Source organism: Elephas maximus, chromosome 2, assembly GCF_024166365.1.
Source record: "Elephas maximus indicus isolate mEleMax1 chromosome 2, mEleMax1 primary haplotype, whole genome shotgun sequence".
NCBI classification, from domain to species: domain Eukaryota; kingdom Metazoa; phylum Chordata; class Mammalia; order Proboscidea; family Elephantidae; genus Elephas; species Elephas maximus.
In genome coordinates, this window is record NC_064820.1 from 101,600,612 (window position 1) to 101,617,295 (window position 16,684).

At 37.1% G+C, this 16,684-nt stretch overlaps 1 protein-coding gene across 5 annotated transcripts in view; it reads right to left on the reverse strand.

Moving 5' to 3' along the window:
- KIAA0825 (KIAA0825 ortholog) overlaps positions 1-16,684 on the reverse strand; it is a 445,920-nt gene that overhangs the window by 230,029 nt on the left and 199,207 nt on the right. For all 5 annotated transcript variants that reach the window (XM_049867904.1, XM_049867915.1, XM_049867914.1 and 2 more), the window contains exon 16: positions 11,080-11,304. In XM_049867904.1, coding sequence (XP_049723861.1) covers positions 11,080-11,304 — 225 coding nt within the window. The remainder of the gene's footprint in view (positions 1-11,079; positions 11,305-16,684) is intronic.

Genomic DNA, 16,684 nt, shown 5'->3' on the forward strand with positions numbered 1-16,684 from the left:
TTCTGACAGAACTCTACTAGGGTCCCCTGCAGCACTGCCTGACATTCCCTAAATCCAAGTCTAAGCAATGCCAAGACTTTTTCTTTTTTCTCCGACAACTGAAGATTAGAACATTCCGAATTACTATTAATATTTTTATCCATTAAAACAGCAGCTTTGAAGGGCCCAAATGTTCTCCTAGATGACAAATGTTGGCTCTTCGCAGCCTTTGATACTTCTGACCCCCTCAAGCCTCTCTCCTCTTCCCTTGGAATCCATGAGAGAGAATCACCACTACTCTCCTCAGGGACTGGTTCCTTCTTTACTTTTAGTTCTTAGTCCAAATGTCACTTCTTCAGAGAGTTTTCCTGGCCATCTCATTGAAAGCAGTCCTTTCACACCATTCCTATCCTAGCCTCCCACTAACTCCACTGCCAATAAGTCGATTCCATCTCATAGTGACCCCATAAGGCAGGGTAGAACTGCACCATAGGGTTTCCAAGGCTGTAATCTTTTTTTTTTAAATAATTTTTATTGTGCTTTAAGTGAAAGTTTACAAATCAAGTCAGTCTTTCACACAAAAACCCATAGACACCTTACTACACACTCCCAATTACTCTCCCCCTAATGAGATAGCCTGCTCTCTCCCTCCACTCTCTCTTTTCGTGTCCATTTTGCCAGCTTCTAACCCCCTCCACCCTCTCATCTCCCCTCCAGGCAGGAGATGCCAACATAGTCTCAAGTGTCCACCTGATCCAAGAACCAAGGCTGTAATCTTTATGGTAGCAGACTGCCACATCTGTCTCCCTTGAACACCTGGTGAGTTCAAACTGGCCACTTTTCAGTTAGCAGCTGAGTGCTTAACTACTGTGCCACAGCCGATCTCTATTATGGAATCCTATTTTGTTGCCTTTATTATAGTACTTAGCATGATCTAATGATTTTCTCCTTTATTTGTTCATTATCTGTCACCCTCCATTAGAATTTAAGATCCATAAGGGCACTGCTGTATCTCCAACACTCAGTATCTGACATATAATAGTTGTTCAGTAAATATTTGTTCAATAAACTGGCTCATGTTTACCTCCATTGGTCCTCTTGGCTTCTTTGTGATGTATGCTGGTTCCACTTTTCACTAATGCTTTTTGTTCTCCTTACTTGGTACTATTTCTATGATAGATTTACTAATTCTCCCTTTCTAGGGTTTAACCTCAACACTATTGACATTTTAGGGTACACAATTCTTTGTTGGAAGTGAGGAGCTGTCCTCTGCATTGTAGGATATTTAATATCGTCCCTGGCCTCCACCCACTAGATATCAATAGCTTCCCTCAGTTGTGGCAACCAAAAATGTCTCCAGACATTGCAAAATGTTCCACGGAGGGCAAAAATGCCCTTTGTTGAGAACCACTCTTTTAAATGACTCCAGAATCCTTAGTCCAGGTCTCTGTTAGGCACTCCCACTTCTCTGTCCTACTCACCATTAACTCAGTATAACTAAAACTAAATTCATTGTCTTCCTCCAAACTGGCTTGGCCCTCCTGATTTTCCCTTCCTTCTTGCTTTTCTCCCTCCCTTCGTCCATCTTTTTCGCTTCCTTCCTTTCTTCACCTCTCTTGCTCCCTCCCTTTCTTTTTTCCTTACCCTTCCTTCCTCCCTTCCTATCCCTCATAACACAGCAACTACCAGCACTGATAAATCTTCCCACCCCTTCATCTCTGACACCCTTTCCTATTCCCTGGGACCATGGTTATAGAACTAGTTCAAGTCCTTGCTCATAGCAATACTTATACTGCTGTAGCAGTACTCTTGTAACTCATCCTCCTAACCCAGGCTATGGATTAGCCAAATTCATATACTATGACTTTTATTATCCAATTGTTCTGCTACAGTTGTTTGAGCTGCTTTCCACTGTTAATGAGATTCGTCTGTGTACCCTTACCCTCAAAACACCCCATAGTCAACCTTAGCCTGTTTCTGTGAACCTTCTCTTTGAGTCTTTCAACATGCTTTATCCTCTTTACTTTTAGACTTCTGAATATCTCGTTACTCCCATGTCAAATGCCTTACTTAGGCTTCTGAATATCTCATTACTCCCTCGTTGAATGCCCTATCTCTTCATAGTCCACACAAACTCTTCAACTCTTAGTTCAAAGTCCCTTCCCCTCTTCTGAATTTATTTGAATATATTATCCATAGTACTATTTTGGCAATTAATTCCATTCTGTGCCATGCTGTGTCATCTTTTGTATTATTATCTATTATTGTTATATCGTTATTTATGACTTCATGAGTTGTCTCTACAACTAGACTAAAAGCTCATTAAGAGCATGGAAAAAAAAAAAGTCTTAGCTCTTGGAGTATCCCACAAAGCCAGACACAGTGTTTTGATATAATATATACATAATTGAATTTGAACATTGAAACTGAGTGAGGAGCCAAAGGAGATAGCTTTGAGGTCTTCAATAAAACATTCTTTACTGCTTTGACTCAACAAAAATAATAATAAAACAATGCGAAAAAATTTCAAGATATTTGTAACATTTAACACAGTCCCTTAACTCTAAGAAACTGCAAAGCTCTTGGAAAACACATGTCTAGTCTAGTGACGCCTCAGAAATTAATAGCAACATAAGAATCATTTTAAAGATTAACTGGAACAGTCTTCATAATTTTATATAAATTGGATCCAACACAAATTTGAATGATCTTATGAGACCGTTGTATTAAATAAGATAATGAATGTGAAAGCACCTAGTTTAGTACCATGCAAAAATAGTTCTTTGATAAATGTTTTCTTTTTATTCAAACGAACATGTGTGATATAGATAAAGCAAATTAAGAAGCTCTCTTGTGACCTCTCTTCTCTGTGTTCTTAAGTTATTTTAGATGATTTATGGTTCTTTATGTTTCATATTCCTTATTCTACTGTCAGGTACTTGACATAAAAGATTACATCTTGTATTCCTTTCTATCCTAAAGAGGGCTTAACCACAGGTCTTGAGTAAACAATTGACAATCTAAGTAGATATAAGATAGAGATGATCAATTCTCTTCAAACCTGTGCTTCTGATATTTTATAAAATCTGAGGACACCAGGTAAAAAAATCCCCAATTACTACATATTTTGGATACTGAATTACCAATTAAAGCCTAAGGCAAATTCCAGTCAGGACCTTTAGGCTGATGACACAGTAATAAATCCATCCTACTAATGGCAGGGGCTCTGAAGTCTATGGTGATGTTTACAACACACCTGGGAGAGATCCTTTAAGAATGTCACACACTCATTTTTCTGTCTTTATTTAAATAAATTGACTCTGTTTAAGCCAAAAGTGATTATAATATGCCATATTTTAAGATTCATTCCCAGTTTCAAAGATGATAAAGTGAGAATAAAAATGTATGTCTTAGAATAGACATACTATAACACATGTACTAAAACAACAAAATCAAACCCATTGCTGTCGAGTTGATTCCGACTCCTGGCGACACTATAGGACTGAGTAGAACTGCCCCATAGGGTTTCCAAGGCTGTAATCTTTAGGGAAGCAGATTGCCACATCTTTCTCCTGTAGAGCGGCTGGTGGGTTCAAACCCCTAACCTTTTGGTTAGCAGCCAAGCACTTAATCATTGTGCCACTATGGCTCCTCCATACATGTACTGCTGTACTAATACATTTTTGCATTATAAAATATGTAAAAAGGACATTTACAAAGAATGAGATAAAGACAAAATGATGTTTTAAAATTAATTTTTAGTTTATTTTAGTATTAGTGATAAAAATATCAAAATTGTTTAGTGAGGATAATGTGATTCAGTATGCTATATTACTTTATTGCTTTTAAGATCTGGGCTTAACACTTTATGATACAGGATTAAAAGACAAGGTTCTAAGCTAAAAAAAAACCCAAGCTTAAGCTTAGTGCATTTTAATTATTGGTTTTAATGGCTGGCATAGGTAAAATACCAGTTAACAAGATACACAAAGCCACACAGAACAAGTATATTTATCATTAGCTGTGTTACTAAATCATGGCACTTGTTTTTCAGACTCAACCTCCAACTATGCAAGGCTGTTGTTGAAATTTGAGTAGTAAATGTCCATCTTTCATGAGGTCAATTGGCTCTTGCAAATAAATTGAAAAATGTTGCATTTTTATATTTCTAAGAAAAAGGTCCAAGAATCAATGAAACTCCTTATTTTGAATATTTCAAATTATGTTAAAAATTCTATTTACAAGTTCTTAAGTGTGCAGATATGATATTTTTACAGCTAACACTGGTTTTTATAAAACTAATATTTCTGTTTTTATAAAACAAATTACCTTGATGGTTTCTAACACTTTGTGTATTTCTGCCATCAATTTCTTTCTTAAAATTTGCATGTGAACAATACTATGAATACATTTTCTTTGCAGCCCTACCTCTATTACCTCTCTCCAGAATCTACTGTTTCAGTTAAATCAATTACTTCAACAATTTCCCCATAAAGCATTCTTTTTATTAAAAAAGTAATTTACTGTTTGAGAAAATATCTTCTGTGGTATATTTTCATTTAATTGCTGTACAAAAACAAAACAAAACAACTAGCTCTTTTTGTATTTGCTCTTTGTAACACAATGGAGCAAATACCTAAGCTGAACTATGTTATAAACATCTGAACTTTCATCCAACTGTATGGTAAATCTCCTCCACAGCATAATTTATTTTAATATTTATTTATTTAATCTTCAATGTTTTCTTCATAACAGTGTTTACTTTTACTGACAAAGAAATAAAGAATACAATTTAGTTTATCACCAAAGTGTTTTCCATTTATTATTTCTGCCATTCTCACTGTGGCAGGAAGGACAAATGTTACCTTATGGTAGTGGCTATTTGTCTCTCCCTAAGTGAGAGTTCTTTAAAAAGGGCCTCTAAACATTTATTATTGTTTAGACAAATTTTGTAAAGTACTCAATTAAATATAATTTGACTTAACACGTTGCTGAAAAACATTACAAAGGTTTGTCTTCATATTCTGGATATTTAATTTTGAAATTTCTTGCTAATCAAGAATACTTCAAATTTAGCTTTAGCTAATATCTAAAGGCCCATGCATATGTCAATTTCTCATACTGTGGTGCTTTGCCTGTTGCTGTGGTGCTGGAAGATATGCCATTGGTATTTCAAATACCAGCAGGGTCATCCATGGCAGACAGGTTTCAGCTGAGCTTCCAGGCTAAGACTAGGAAAAAAGACCTGGTGGTCTACTTCTGAAAAATTTAAGCCAGTGAAAGTCTTATGAACGGCAGTGGAACATTGTCTGTTACAGTGCCAGAAGATGAGCCCCTCAGGTTGGAAGGCACTCAAAATACGACTGGGGAGGAGCTGCCTCCTCAAAGTAGAGTTGACCTTAATGATATGGATGGAGTCTAGCTTTCAGGACCTTCATTTGCTGATGTGTCACAAGTCAAAATGAGAATAGCTGCAAACATCCATTAATAATCAGAACATAGAATGTATGAAGTATGAATCTAAGAAAACTGGAAGTTGTCAAAAATGAAACGGAGCTTATAAAGATTGATATCCTAGGCATTAGTGAGCTGAAAGGGACTGGTATTGGCTATTTTGAATCAGACAATCATATGGTCTACTATACTGGGAATGATGACTTGAAGAGGAATGGGGTGTTGCATTCATTGTTAAAAAGAACATTTCAAGAACTATCCTGAAGGTTAAGGCTGTCATTGATAGCATAATATCCATACACATATGAGGAAGACCAGCCAATACAGGTACTTGCCAAATTTATACGCCAACCACTGAGGCCAAAGATGCAGAAACTGAAGGTTTTTACCAACTTCTATAGCCTAAAACTGATCAAACATGCAATCTAGATGCATTGATAATTACTGGTGAATGGAATGTGAAAGTTGGAAACAAAGAAGAAAGATCAGTATTTGGAAAATATGGAATTGGTGACAGAAATGACACCAGAGATCACATGATAGAATTTTGCAAGACCAACGGCTTGCTCATTGCAAATACCTGTTTGAACAACACAAACGGTGACTATACACATGGACCTTGCCAAATGGAATACACAGGAATCAAATCAGCTACGTCTGTGGAAAGAGACAATGGAAAAACTCCACATCAATCAGAACAAGACCATGGGCCAACTGCAGAACAGACCATCAATTGCTCATACGCAAGTTCAAGCTGAAGCTCAAGAAAATCAGAACAAGTCCAAGAGAGCCAAAGTACGACCCTTAGTATATCCCACCTGAATTTAGAGACCATCTCAAGAATATATTTGATACACTTAACACTAACGAACAAAGACCAGATGAGCTGTGGAATGACATCAAGGACATCATACATGAAAAAAGCAAGAGGTCATTAAAAAGCCAGGAAAGAAAGAACAGACCAAAATGGATATCAGAAGAAACTCTGAAACTTGCTCTTGAATGTAGAGTAGCTAAAGCAAAAGAAAGAAATGAAGTAAAAGAGCTGAACAGAAGATTTCAAAGGGTGGCTCAAAAAGACAAAGTATGATAATGACACATGAACAGACCTGAAGAAAACATAAATGGAGGAACACTCTTGGCATTTCTCATGTTGAAAGAACTGAAAAAAAAAAAAAAAAAAATTCAAATCTAAAGTTGCAATCTCTTAGGATGCTATGGGCAAAATATTGAACGACACAGGAAGCATCAAAAGAAGATGGAAGGAATACACAGAGTCACGGTACCAAAAAGAACTGGTCAACGTTCAACCATTCCAGGAGGAAGTATATGATCAAGAATTGATGGTACTAAAGTAAGAAGTCCAAGCTGCACTGAAGACACTGGCACAACAAGGCCCTAGGAACTGACAGAATACCAATTGAGATGTTTCAATGAACAGATGCACTGCTGGAGGTACTCACTCTTCTATGCCAAGAAATTTGGAAGACATTTACTTGGCCAACGAACTGGAAGAGATCAATATTTGTGCCTATTCCAAAGAAAGGTGATCCAACATAATGCAGAAATTATCAAACAATATCATTAATTTCACACAAGCAAAATTTTGTTGAAGATCATTCAAAGGCAGTTACAGCAGTACATTGACAGGGAACTGCCTGAAATTCAAGCTGGATTCAGAAGAGGACAAGGAAGGAGGGATATCATTGCTAATGTCAGATCGATCCTGGCTGAAAGCAGCGAACACCAGAAAGATGTTTACCTTTGTTTTACTGACTATGCAAAGGCATTCGACTGTGTGGATCATAACAAATTTTGGATAACATTGCAAAGAATGAGAATTCCAGAACACTTTACTGTGCTTATGAGGAGTCTGTACATAGATCAAGAGGTAGCCCTTTGAACTGGGGATACTGCACGGTTCAAAGTCAGGAAAGATGTGCATCGGGGTTGTATCCTTTCACCATACTTACTCAATCTGTATGCTGAGCAAATAATCCACAAATTTGGACTATATGAACAAGAATAAAGAGCATCAGAATTGGAAGAAGACTCATTAACAACCTATATTATGCAGGTGACACAACCTTGCTTGCTGAAAGTGAAAAGGACTTGAAGCACAATGAAGATCAAAGACCACAGTCTTCAGTATGTATTACACCTCAACATAAAGAAAACAAAAGTTCTCACAACTGGGCCAATAAGCAATTTCATGATAAACAGAGAAAATATTGATATTGTTGAGGATTTCATTTTACTTGGATCCATAATCAGTGCCCATGGAAGCAGTGGTCAAGAAATCAAACAATGCATTGCACTGAGTAAATCTGGTGCAAAAGGCCATTTAAAGTGTTAAAATCAAAGTTCAGCTTAAGGACTAAGTTGTGCCTGACCCAAGTCACAGTGGTGTCAATTGCCTCATATGCATGCAAAAGCTGGACAATGAATAAGGAAGACTAAAGAAGAATTGATGTCTTTGAATTATGGTGTTGGCGAAGGATACTGAATGTACCATGGACTGCCAGAAAAACGAACAAATCTGTCTCAAAAGAAGTACAGCCAGAGTGCTCCTTAGAAGCAAGGATGACAAGATTTCATCTCCCATATTTTGGACACGTTACCAGAAGGGACCAGTGCCTGGATAAGGACATCATTCTTGGTAAAGCAGAGTGTCAGCAAAAAAGAGGAAACCCTCAGTGAGATGGATTGACACAGTGTCTGCAACAATGAGCTCAAGCATAACAATGATTATGAGGAGGGAGCAGGACCGGGCACCATTTCATCCTGTTGTACATAGGTGGCTATGAGTTGAAATTGACTCGTTGGGACCTAATAACAACAAATATCTAAAGGAGCCCTCATGGCACAGTGGTTAAGGCATTTGGCTGCTAACTGAAAAGCTGTCGATTCAAACCCATCAGCCACTCTGATGGAGAAGATTTACAGTCTTGGAAACCCTATGGGGCAGTTCTACTCTGTCCTGTTTCGTCGCTATAAGTCAGAATTGACTCGAAGGCCGTGGGTTAATACCTAAAGGCAAAAAACTCACTTAGGAGAAGAGTCACTGTTAATGATAATGTATGGGAAGCCATATTTCAAATGGTTTTCCCATACCTTTCTTTCTTTCTTTTTTTTTGGTCCAAATCTGTTAGATCATCATTGTTTTACCTCTTAATATGACTAAGGAAGAGCTCATACTAAGAAAGAAAATAAATGTGAGTTTCTTTACTTGGTCACTTTTTTTCTTAGCGTGCCCCATATTTGGTTTAGCCTGCAGTTGTTAAGGTCAAGGACAATTTAAATTTTATACAATATGATTAACAGTAATGGAGTGAGGTTACCACTGCTGCCCCACCCCAACATTGTGGAGCCTTGCTCTTCCCTTGAGCTTCCTCACCTATTGTCCCCAGCACAAGACTGGCTCACTTGCAGGCCAAGGGAGGTTATAGTGACAATCTCCACATAAAATTTTAGTAAACTTTAATTTCTTTCCTTCTTCTTACACACTAAAGAATTGTCTTGTACATCCCCTGAAATGTTTGCATGCATTTGAACACAATTATACTAGACTTCAAGCACCAAAAGGAGATATTTACAGTATATCCCCTGCCTCAACACGTTGCCTGATATGTAGTAAATGCTCACTCTGTAAAAAATCGATTCAATGAATAAAGAAATGAATAATGACTTAATGTTCAGCTGTCTTGTATATTGTAGTGTACTGGAGCCCTGGGGGTGTAGTTGTTACGAGCTTGGCTGCTAACCAAAAGTTCGGCAGTTCAAACCCATCGGCCATTCCTTGGAAACCCTATGCAGAAGCCCTACTCTGTCCTATAGGGAGGGTCACTATGAGTCTAAAGTGACTCAATAGCAGTGGGTTATATTGCAGTGAAGAAGAAAAGATTGAGAGGTGCTAGTCTAAAAATCCCTGTTGCATTTTTGAGGGTGTGAATGAAGATGGACGGCCTTCTTCTATTGTTATCACCACCAGAAACAGAAAATGTGGTATTGAGTAACTTTTTTCCACCATATTCTTTTATATATTCACGTGGTCTGGAACTCTTTGTGGCTGTCTGTATGTTATCCTTCTACCCTGAGTGATAATTTGATAAAAGCTATTATACAATAAGGAAACCCTAACAACTGGCATCTAGAAAGTGAGCACTTTTTAGAACAAGAGAAGAATCTCTTTGAAATGCTATAGAGGAATTCCAAAAGGCTTGCAAAAACAAAAGTATTCACAAACAGATGGATTTGAAGGCCACAAGTAAAATTACCTCGCCCCCTCCTGCCCAAAAAAAACAAACCCATTGCTGTCGAGATTGATTCCAACTCATAGCAACTCTATAGGACAGAGTAGAACAGCCCCATAGGGTTTCCAAGGAAAGGCTGGTGGATTCAACCTGCTATCTTTTCATTTAGCAGCCAAGTTCTTAACCACTGTGCCACCAGGGCTGCACAAGTAAAACAGTGCTACTCATATCACATGATATGTTAATTATAGATCATGCCTCTTGAATTGTTCAAGATGTATGAAATATCCAAAAACTAGGATGAAGGAGAAATGGCAAAACTCCTAGACAGGGAGGAACTTCACTAATGAAAAGCTGACATTTTCCACTTTCAATTAAATGGGTTTACTAGATTCAAAGGCAGTTTAATAGGGCTTGGACAGAACTAACGCATTACTATGAAGGGTCACAGAAAGATAATTGATTTGGGTTTGTAATATAAGGTCGCTGGATAAGAGCCACATTATTAGGATCTCCAAGAAGAAGAATGAAAGGCTAGTCTCTTCAACTGACTTTAGGGGGTTCAGCTGGAGTATTTTAGTGTTGAAAAACTTCCTTAGAGATAGTGAAAAAAAAAAAAAATCCTTCTTCAAAGACGAATATAAAAGGGAAAATTTTTATCTTAAAATTCCTAAAGAATATTCATGAATACAAATGCATAATATGTATTCAAAGGAGTCTTGGGAAAGTAGAAACATCTAGGTAGGAAGAAACCATTTAAGAAGAAACTTAATAAAATAAATGAATAGTATGTGTAACTGATGGTTCTTAAATACACTTGGTAGGTGTACCGCCCAAAATAAGAACAATGTACTGAATTCAGAACCATAGGTAGTGGGGGAAAAAAATACCCTGTCAGAAAAATAGATGTAGTTACTAAATGGGGTGCTATTTTTGACCTAAAAGCTGCACATGTAGGTGTGTTAACAAGGAGGAAAAGAAGTAATAATTGGTGGTTGCAGGGGAAAAACTTAAAGGAAAGAATAATTAAACTGAATATCAGAGCAATCTTCTCAAGAGCACGAATTTTAGATTACCCAATAGATTTAAAAGGAAATTTGTCAAAATCATGTGACTAATCCGTGAATACTAACATGAACACAGAATATCAAAGAAAATTCTGAACTGGTGGTTAGATACAGAAGATGGCCATCTGAATCATTTTCATGTCCAGTTTCCTCGATGTAGTGGCTCACAGTAAAGAAAATGAAGGGTTCCAAATATACTTGGTGAAAGAAGATTAATATAGTGTCCCATTCTTACATGTTTTTTAGAGTTTTACTTGATCGCATACCTTAGGAAATTGCTTATTCTGGGGGTGTTTTCTTAAAGAAAAGCAATTAAGGAACCTTACCTTTGCTTGATTCTCTCCTTTTGGTTTCTTCTGGAATATAATTCCATTCATCTGGAATGTTCTTAAGCAAACATTCAGGAACACTGTGCTTGTTTATGTTTGTCTCCCGGTTTCTCCCAGAGCTCATCACAGATATTATCTGCTTTACAGTGTCCTTGATGGCATCCGTCAGTGCCAGTCTCAGGCACCGCATGACCTCTATCTCGGACTCCATGCATGTGGAGGCTTTAAAATCAGAAGGCATATTATGGTTAGCAGAATCTGGCAAGCAATTGTGCTTTATTCGACTGGTAATTCAGTTTCACAATTATTTAGTGTAAAGTTATAGGAATGTAGAACTGCTTTTAACCTAGAAATCACATTACTGATAAACAGCTCATACGTATTTGAAAAAATGTTTCTTCTTGATTCTCCAAGAACTGACAAAGCGACAGTGAAAAACAGTATTTGCTGGTAGTTTTGGGTTCTGCTGGTAGGAATATAAATTGTATGACTGTCTTAGATAGCAACTTGGCAATAATATCAAAAGCTTTAAAATTTTACTTACATGACCCACTTATTCCTTCTCTGGAGCCCTGGTGGCACAGTGGTTAAGAGCTCGACTACTAGCCAAAAGGCCGACAGTTTGAATCCACCAACCATCCCTTGGAAATCCTATGGGGTAGTTCTACCCTGTCCTATAGGGTTGCTGTAAGTCAGAATTGACTCAGTGGCAACAGTTTTTTAAAACTTTTTTGGGTATTCCCTCTCTAGGACTTTATTCTAGGGAGTTAATTACAATTATGCGAAATATATAAAGAAAAATTGGAAATAATATAAATGCCCAATAATCGGTTGTTTTAATTAGCTATATTACTTAGTTACAAAAAAGAGATTAGAAAAGTGTATGATAGCATAATATTTTTATTAAAATATGTATCTGTACACACATATATTAAAGTAGTCTACAATTTAACGGTGATTATCAATGAATAACGGGATTGCAGGTGACTTTTCTCTTTTCTTCCTCTAACATCTTTTCTTTGTTCTTTCCTTCATTCCTTCCTGCCTTTCTTCCTTTCTTCCTGCCTTATTTCTGATAGTATGTATTACCCACAATGAATCTGTATTACTTATGTGATAAATGGAATAAAAGTGTTTTTTGTTTGCTTGCTTGCTATTTAATATGATTAGAAAGTCCTGGGACTATCACTCCAATCAAAACAAACAAAAGAAACCTGTGTGCTTTTCCTCAAATTTCCAGGTGATATTTCTTAAATTATTAATTCTACTGTTAAAACCAACATAGGGAAGGATATCTTGATAATGTCAAACATTAAGAGTTTAATTGTTTAACATAGCACCATCATCAGGCAAGCTACTACTCTATTTGGGAATAGTGGAGGATGTAGCTGTCTGTCTCTTTAACGATGCTTCAAGACCTGAATTCATTGAACGGCATAAAGAAGCCTTCTTCCTGTATCAGTAATTAGTATTTGTTTGGTTGAACTCTTTGGAGCTATGATTAAATATGCATCAGATATCTGAAAATTCTACTATGGATTAAAAATATATTCTAATATATATTCGATATTGGAAAATTCTAGGAAGACAGAAATTCGTCTATTTACTATTGTTAAAGGGTATGCTTATTCCATATAAAATAATGTCAAGGTACTGAAAATGATAGAGAAAATGATAATCCTACCTCAAAGAATTATTTAAAGATCAAATAAATTAACTTATGCAGATTATCTGGAACAGCACCTTGTATACAAACTCATTGCCATTGAGTCTATTCTGACTCATGGCAACCCTATAGGACAGAGTAGAACTACCCCACAGTTACCAAGGAGCGGCTGGTGGATTCAAACTGCCGACCTTTTGGATAGGAGCCCTATCATTTACCCACTGCACCTGGTACATGATAAGCACTATGTCAGTATTAGCTATTATAATTATTACCTATAAGAGTTTTATGGAGAAATTACAACATTAGAGTGTAGGCTAGCCAGTGTTCACTCGATTCAGGGTTCTGAAGCATCTTGAGCATTCAATGCTATAGAAAGTGTTAAACAATGTCCACAGATGCCTACAGCAGGGATAAGATACAGATAAAGAAGGAAGAAAAGCAGAAATGAGAAGAAGAGGAAATAGAGAAAAGAAAGTAAGTGAAGGTACATATGGTCAAGTAACACAGTGTCAGTATATTACCAACAGTCTCTTTGGTGGCCAAATATTAGAGTAGACCCTTAGACTTCTGAGACATATAGCTTAGAAAGAATACAGCATTTGCCCCAAAGTCCAGCTGCTGTAAGCCCAAAATATTAATTCTTGATTATCTTCAGAAAGGAGAAAAGCAAAATAAGGATTATCCAAAATGACAATAATTTTTGTTTATGATTTTTTTAGTCACATATAATTTATTTCAATCTTGCATATTAAATTAATTGAAACAAAAACAAAAAAAACATAAAATACAGGCTGAAGCATATAATTTAAAGAATCCATGGGTCACTATCTAATTATCTTTCTAATATTTCAAATCAGCATTAAAAATATAGAAACTCCATTTAATCCAGGAAGGGCTTCAGCGTCCTCATCTATAAAATGTGAAAGAAGAGGCAAGAAGGGCTGATGAAGATATTTATGGTCTTTCTTAATTTTGACTTTCCATGACACTGTTTAAGATTCCTAAGAAGAAAAGAACAAATATTTCACAGCTAGTATTTTTTAGTATATACTAAATCAATAAGAGCTGTGACTCTGCTACTTTCTGTGACAGCATAGTAATCAGGAGCCTTTAGAAAGAAGCTGAATAATTGTTCTAAGCCAAGAATGACTTTCAGGTCTCTGGCAGTAATTCTAAGAATGATATAAACCAAGTGAATATACAGTTTATGTGTGTGTGCATCTTGGTTAAAATACAGATAATTATTTCTCAATTTTTGTCCTGCAGTGGTCTTTTAAAACTTGGTAATAACAGATGTGGCAGGACCTATAAAAAAGAACTTCATTACTTTTATTTTAAAATTTTCTATAATAAAAGAATCAGAACAAAAGAAATTTAGTGAGAGTTTTTCAGACTAGCTTTAAGAAAATGTTATATGTAATAAAGAATAACCTCACTTGGCTTTATAAAAGCAATAGAAATTTACATCTGAATGAGTTCCTAAAGAAAAAGCTTTGGTTTAAATTATTCTATTAACATATTGACTAACTAGGAGCCACAGGAAATAAGGTTTCTGATAATTTGTAAGTAACTAGGGGGTCAAAATTTTCCAAAAATACATTAGCATGCTTTCTTGCCTTAGAAAATTAAAGTTTCTTTGGTGCTTCAAAACTTTAGATGATATGGGAACGGGGAAACCGGGGTGGAGAAGGGGAGAGTGCTGATACATTGTGGGGCTGGCAACCAATGTCACAAAACAATTTGTGTATTAATTGTTGAATGAGAAGCTAATTTGCTCTGTAAACACACCTAAAGCACACACACACACACACACACACACAAACTTTAGATGATAGAAATAAAAAAATTAAAGCTGGACAAGGTCTAATCTAGTTTTCTCTTTTTCCAGATAAGGAAACTGTGAGGCGAAATAGCTTCTCATGTGATTGAACCAGACAGTAATTAGCAAGGCGAGGACAAATTTCTCTTGTTGACCAGTTCAATCAGTGAGAAATCTAGGGTGGACTCAGTGCTGCTGAGTTAATTCTGACTCATGGTGACCCCATGTGTGCCAGAGTAGAACTGTGGTCCATAGAGTTTTCAGTGGCCAGTTTTTTGGAATTAGAACGCCAGGCCTTTCTTCCGAGATGCCTCTAAGTAGGTTCAAACCTCCAGTCTTTTGGTTAGCAGCAAAGCATGTTAACTGTCTGCACCCCCCAGGACTCCCATACAAAAAAAAAAAAATACTCAAACCCAATGCCGTCAAGTTGATTCTGACTCAGAGTGACCCTACAGGACAGAGTAGAACTGCCTCTAACTCATAGTGACCCTATAGGACAGAATAGAACTGCCCCAAGGGATTTCCAAGGAGTAGCTGGTAGATTCAAACTGCTGACCTTTGGCTAGCAGCCAAGCTCTTAACCAGTGCGTCACCAGGGCTCCCATGGGTGTCTTAAAACAACAACAACAACAACACAAACCTGTTGCCATTGAGTGGATTCCAACTATAATCTCCATGTACCCCACCTCCAGATGCTCCTAATAAACACACGATCTAAGTAAAAACAGGGTGTCAAGTTTCCTTTCTACCTTTCGTGTCATGTTTAAATCCTCCTCTATAAAAATGCTGGTGATAACCACTGAAGTCAATCCTCCTGCTGCAGCTGCTCTACAAACCCCTGGAATTGAAGGAAACTTTACATAGAGACACAACTGCCCATTATGGCTGTGGTAATATTTGCGTTTCCAGGTCTCCAATATCACTGGCTTTAGATTCAAGCTGCTTAAAATTCCAGAATGAGAAAGATGTTAAGTTTAATGAAGGTGCCCTCCTTGGGCATGCTTTAAAAATAGGCAAATATGGAGAAGTGCTTCTGAATGGTAATGAAGGGTGTTTGAAAATCTTCTCCATAAAAACAAAGAGTGGCAATAATTGTGAAAATAAACTTTTTTAGAACTCTGGATATTAACCAAAGGCTTACAAAAATCGAGGAGCATTTTTTCAAGAAAAACAGCAAAGTCTCAAATTTTGTGGCATTTTAATATGCCATATTTTCATCCCCTTCTCCCCAGTTCTGTAGTAGTCTTGAAAACCAGCAGTCTTGGAAGCTCAGTAGCTATGAAAGCCAGCCGCCTAGCAGTCATTGATGGAGACAGCACAGGTTCTGACCTACCCCAAAAGCCCATCCCTAGAGTACTGTATCTATTTGACCTTTCTGGCAGATACCTGGGAAAGCATAATTGACAGGGTTTATTTTTATCTCATCTGATTCAGAGCTCACTCACTGGGAAAAGCCCTATGCTCAGGGTGTTCGTCGAAAAAAAAATATTGGCAATTTGTTAACTTTGTGGCTGCCTGGGATAGGGATACCTGTTGGGGCAAACAAGAGTATGTCTAAAAAGTTAGGAAAATGTAGGGAATGAAATGTCCATAGGGATGAGGTGCTTCTAAGTGCTAATACATTCCTGGGGATCGAGAAGGCCATGAGCACATGCGGGGCTGCGCACATGCCAAGACAAGACCTGAGAAGGCCCTCATCTGACTAATCTAAAGGCCCTACACATGCCTAAGGCTAGGGAAGAGTTGTAAACTGCTGGAGCATTGAAGTCATACCCCAACACACACAAAGCCCCTTACCAAAAGGTGGGAGATTTGCTGGTTCAAAACATTTTAGTAAATGTTTTAATGTTTTTCTAATCATTAGCTGACCACTAAGCTAACCAAGCAGAGACATTAGTGGTTGTATAAAACAAAGAATATAGACTTTACAGATTTAGTCCAGGAAAGTCTCTAACCAAGCAAATAGCAGCAACAACAAAAAGAAAGAGCAACAACAACAAAATTTGCATGAGGTGGGGGTGAGCATTCCAACTTCCAGATCTGCCGTATTATATTATTTAAAATACATAGTTTCAAAAAAAAAAAAAAAGGCAACGATAAGTGCTAGCAAGTTT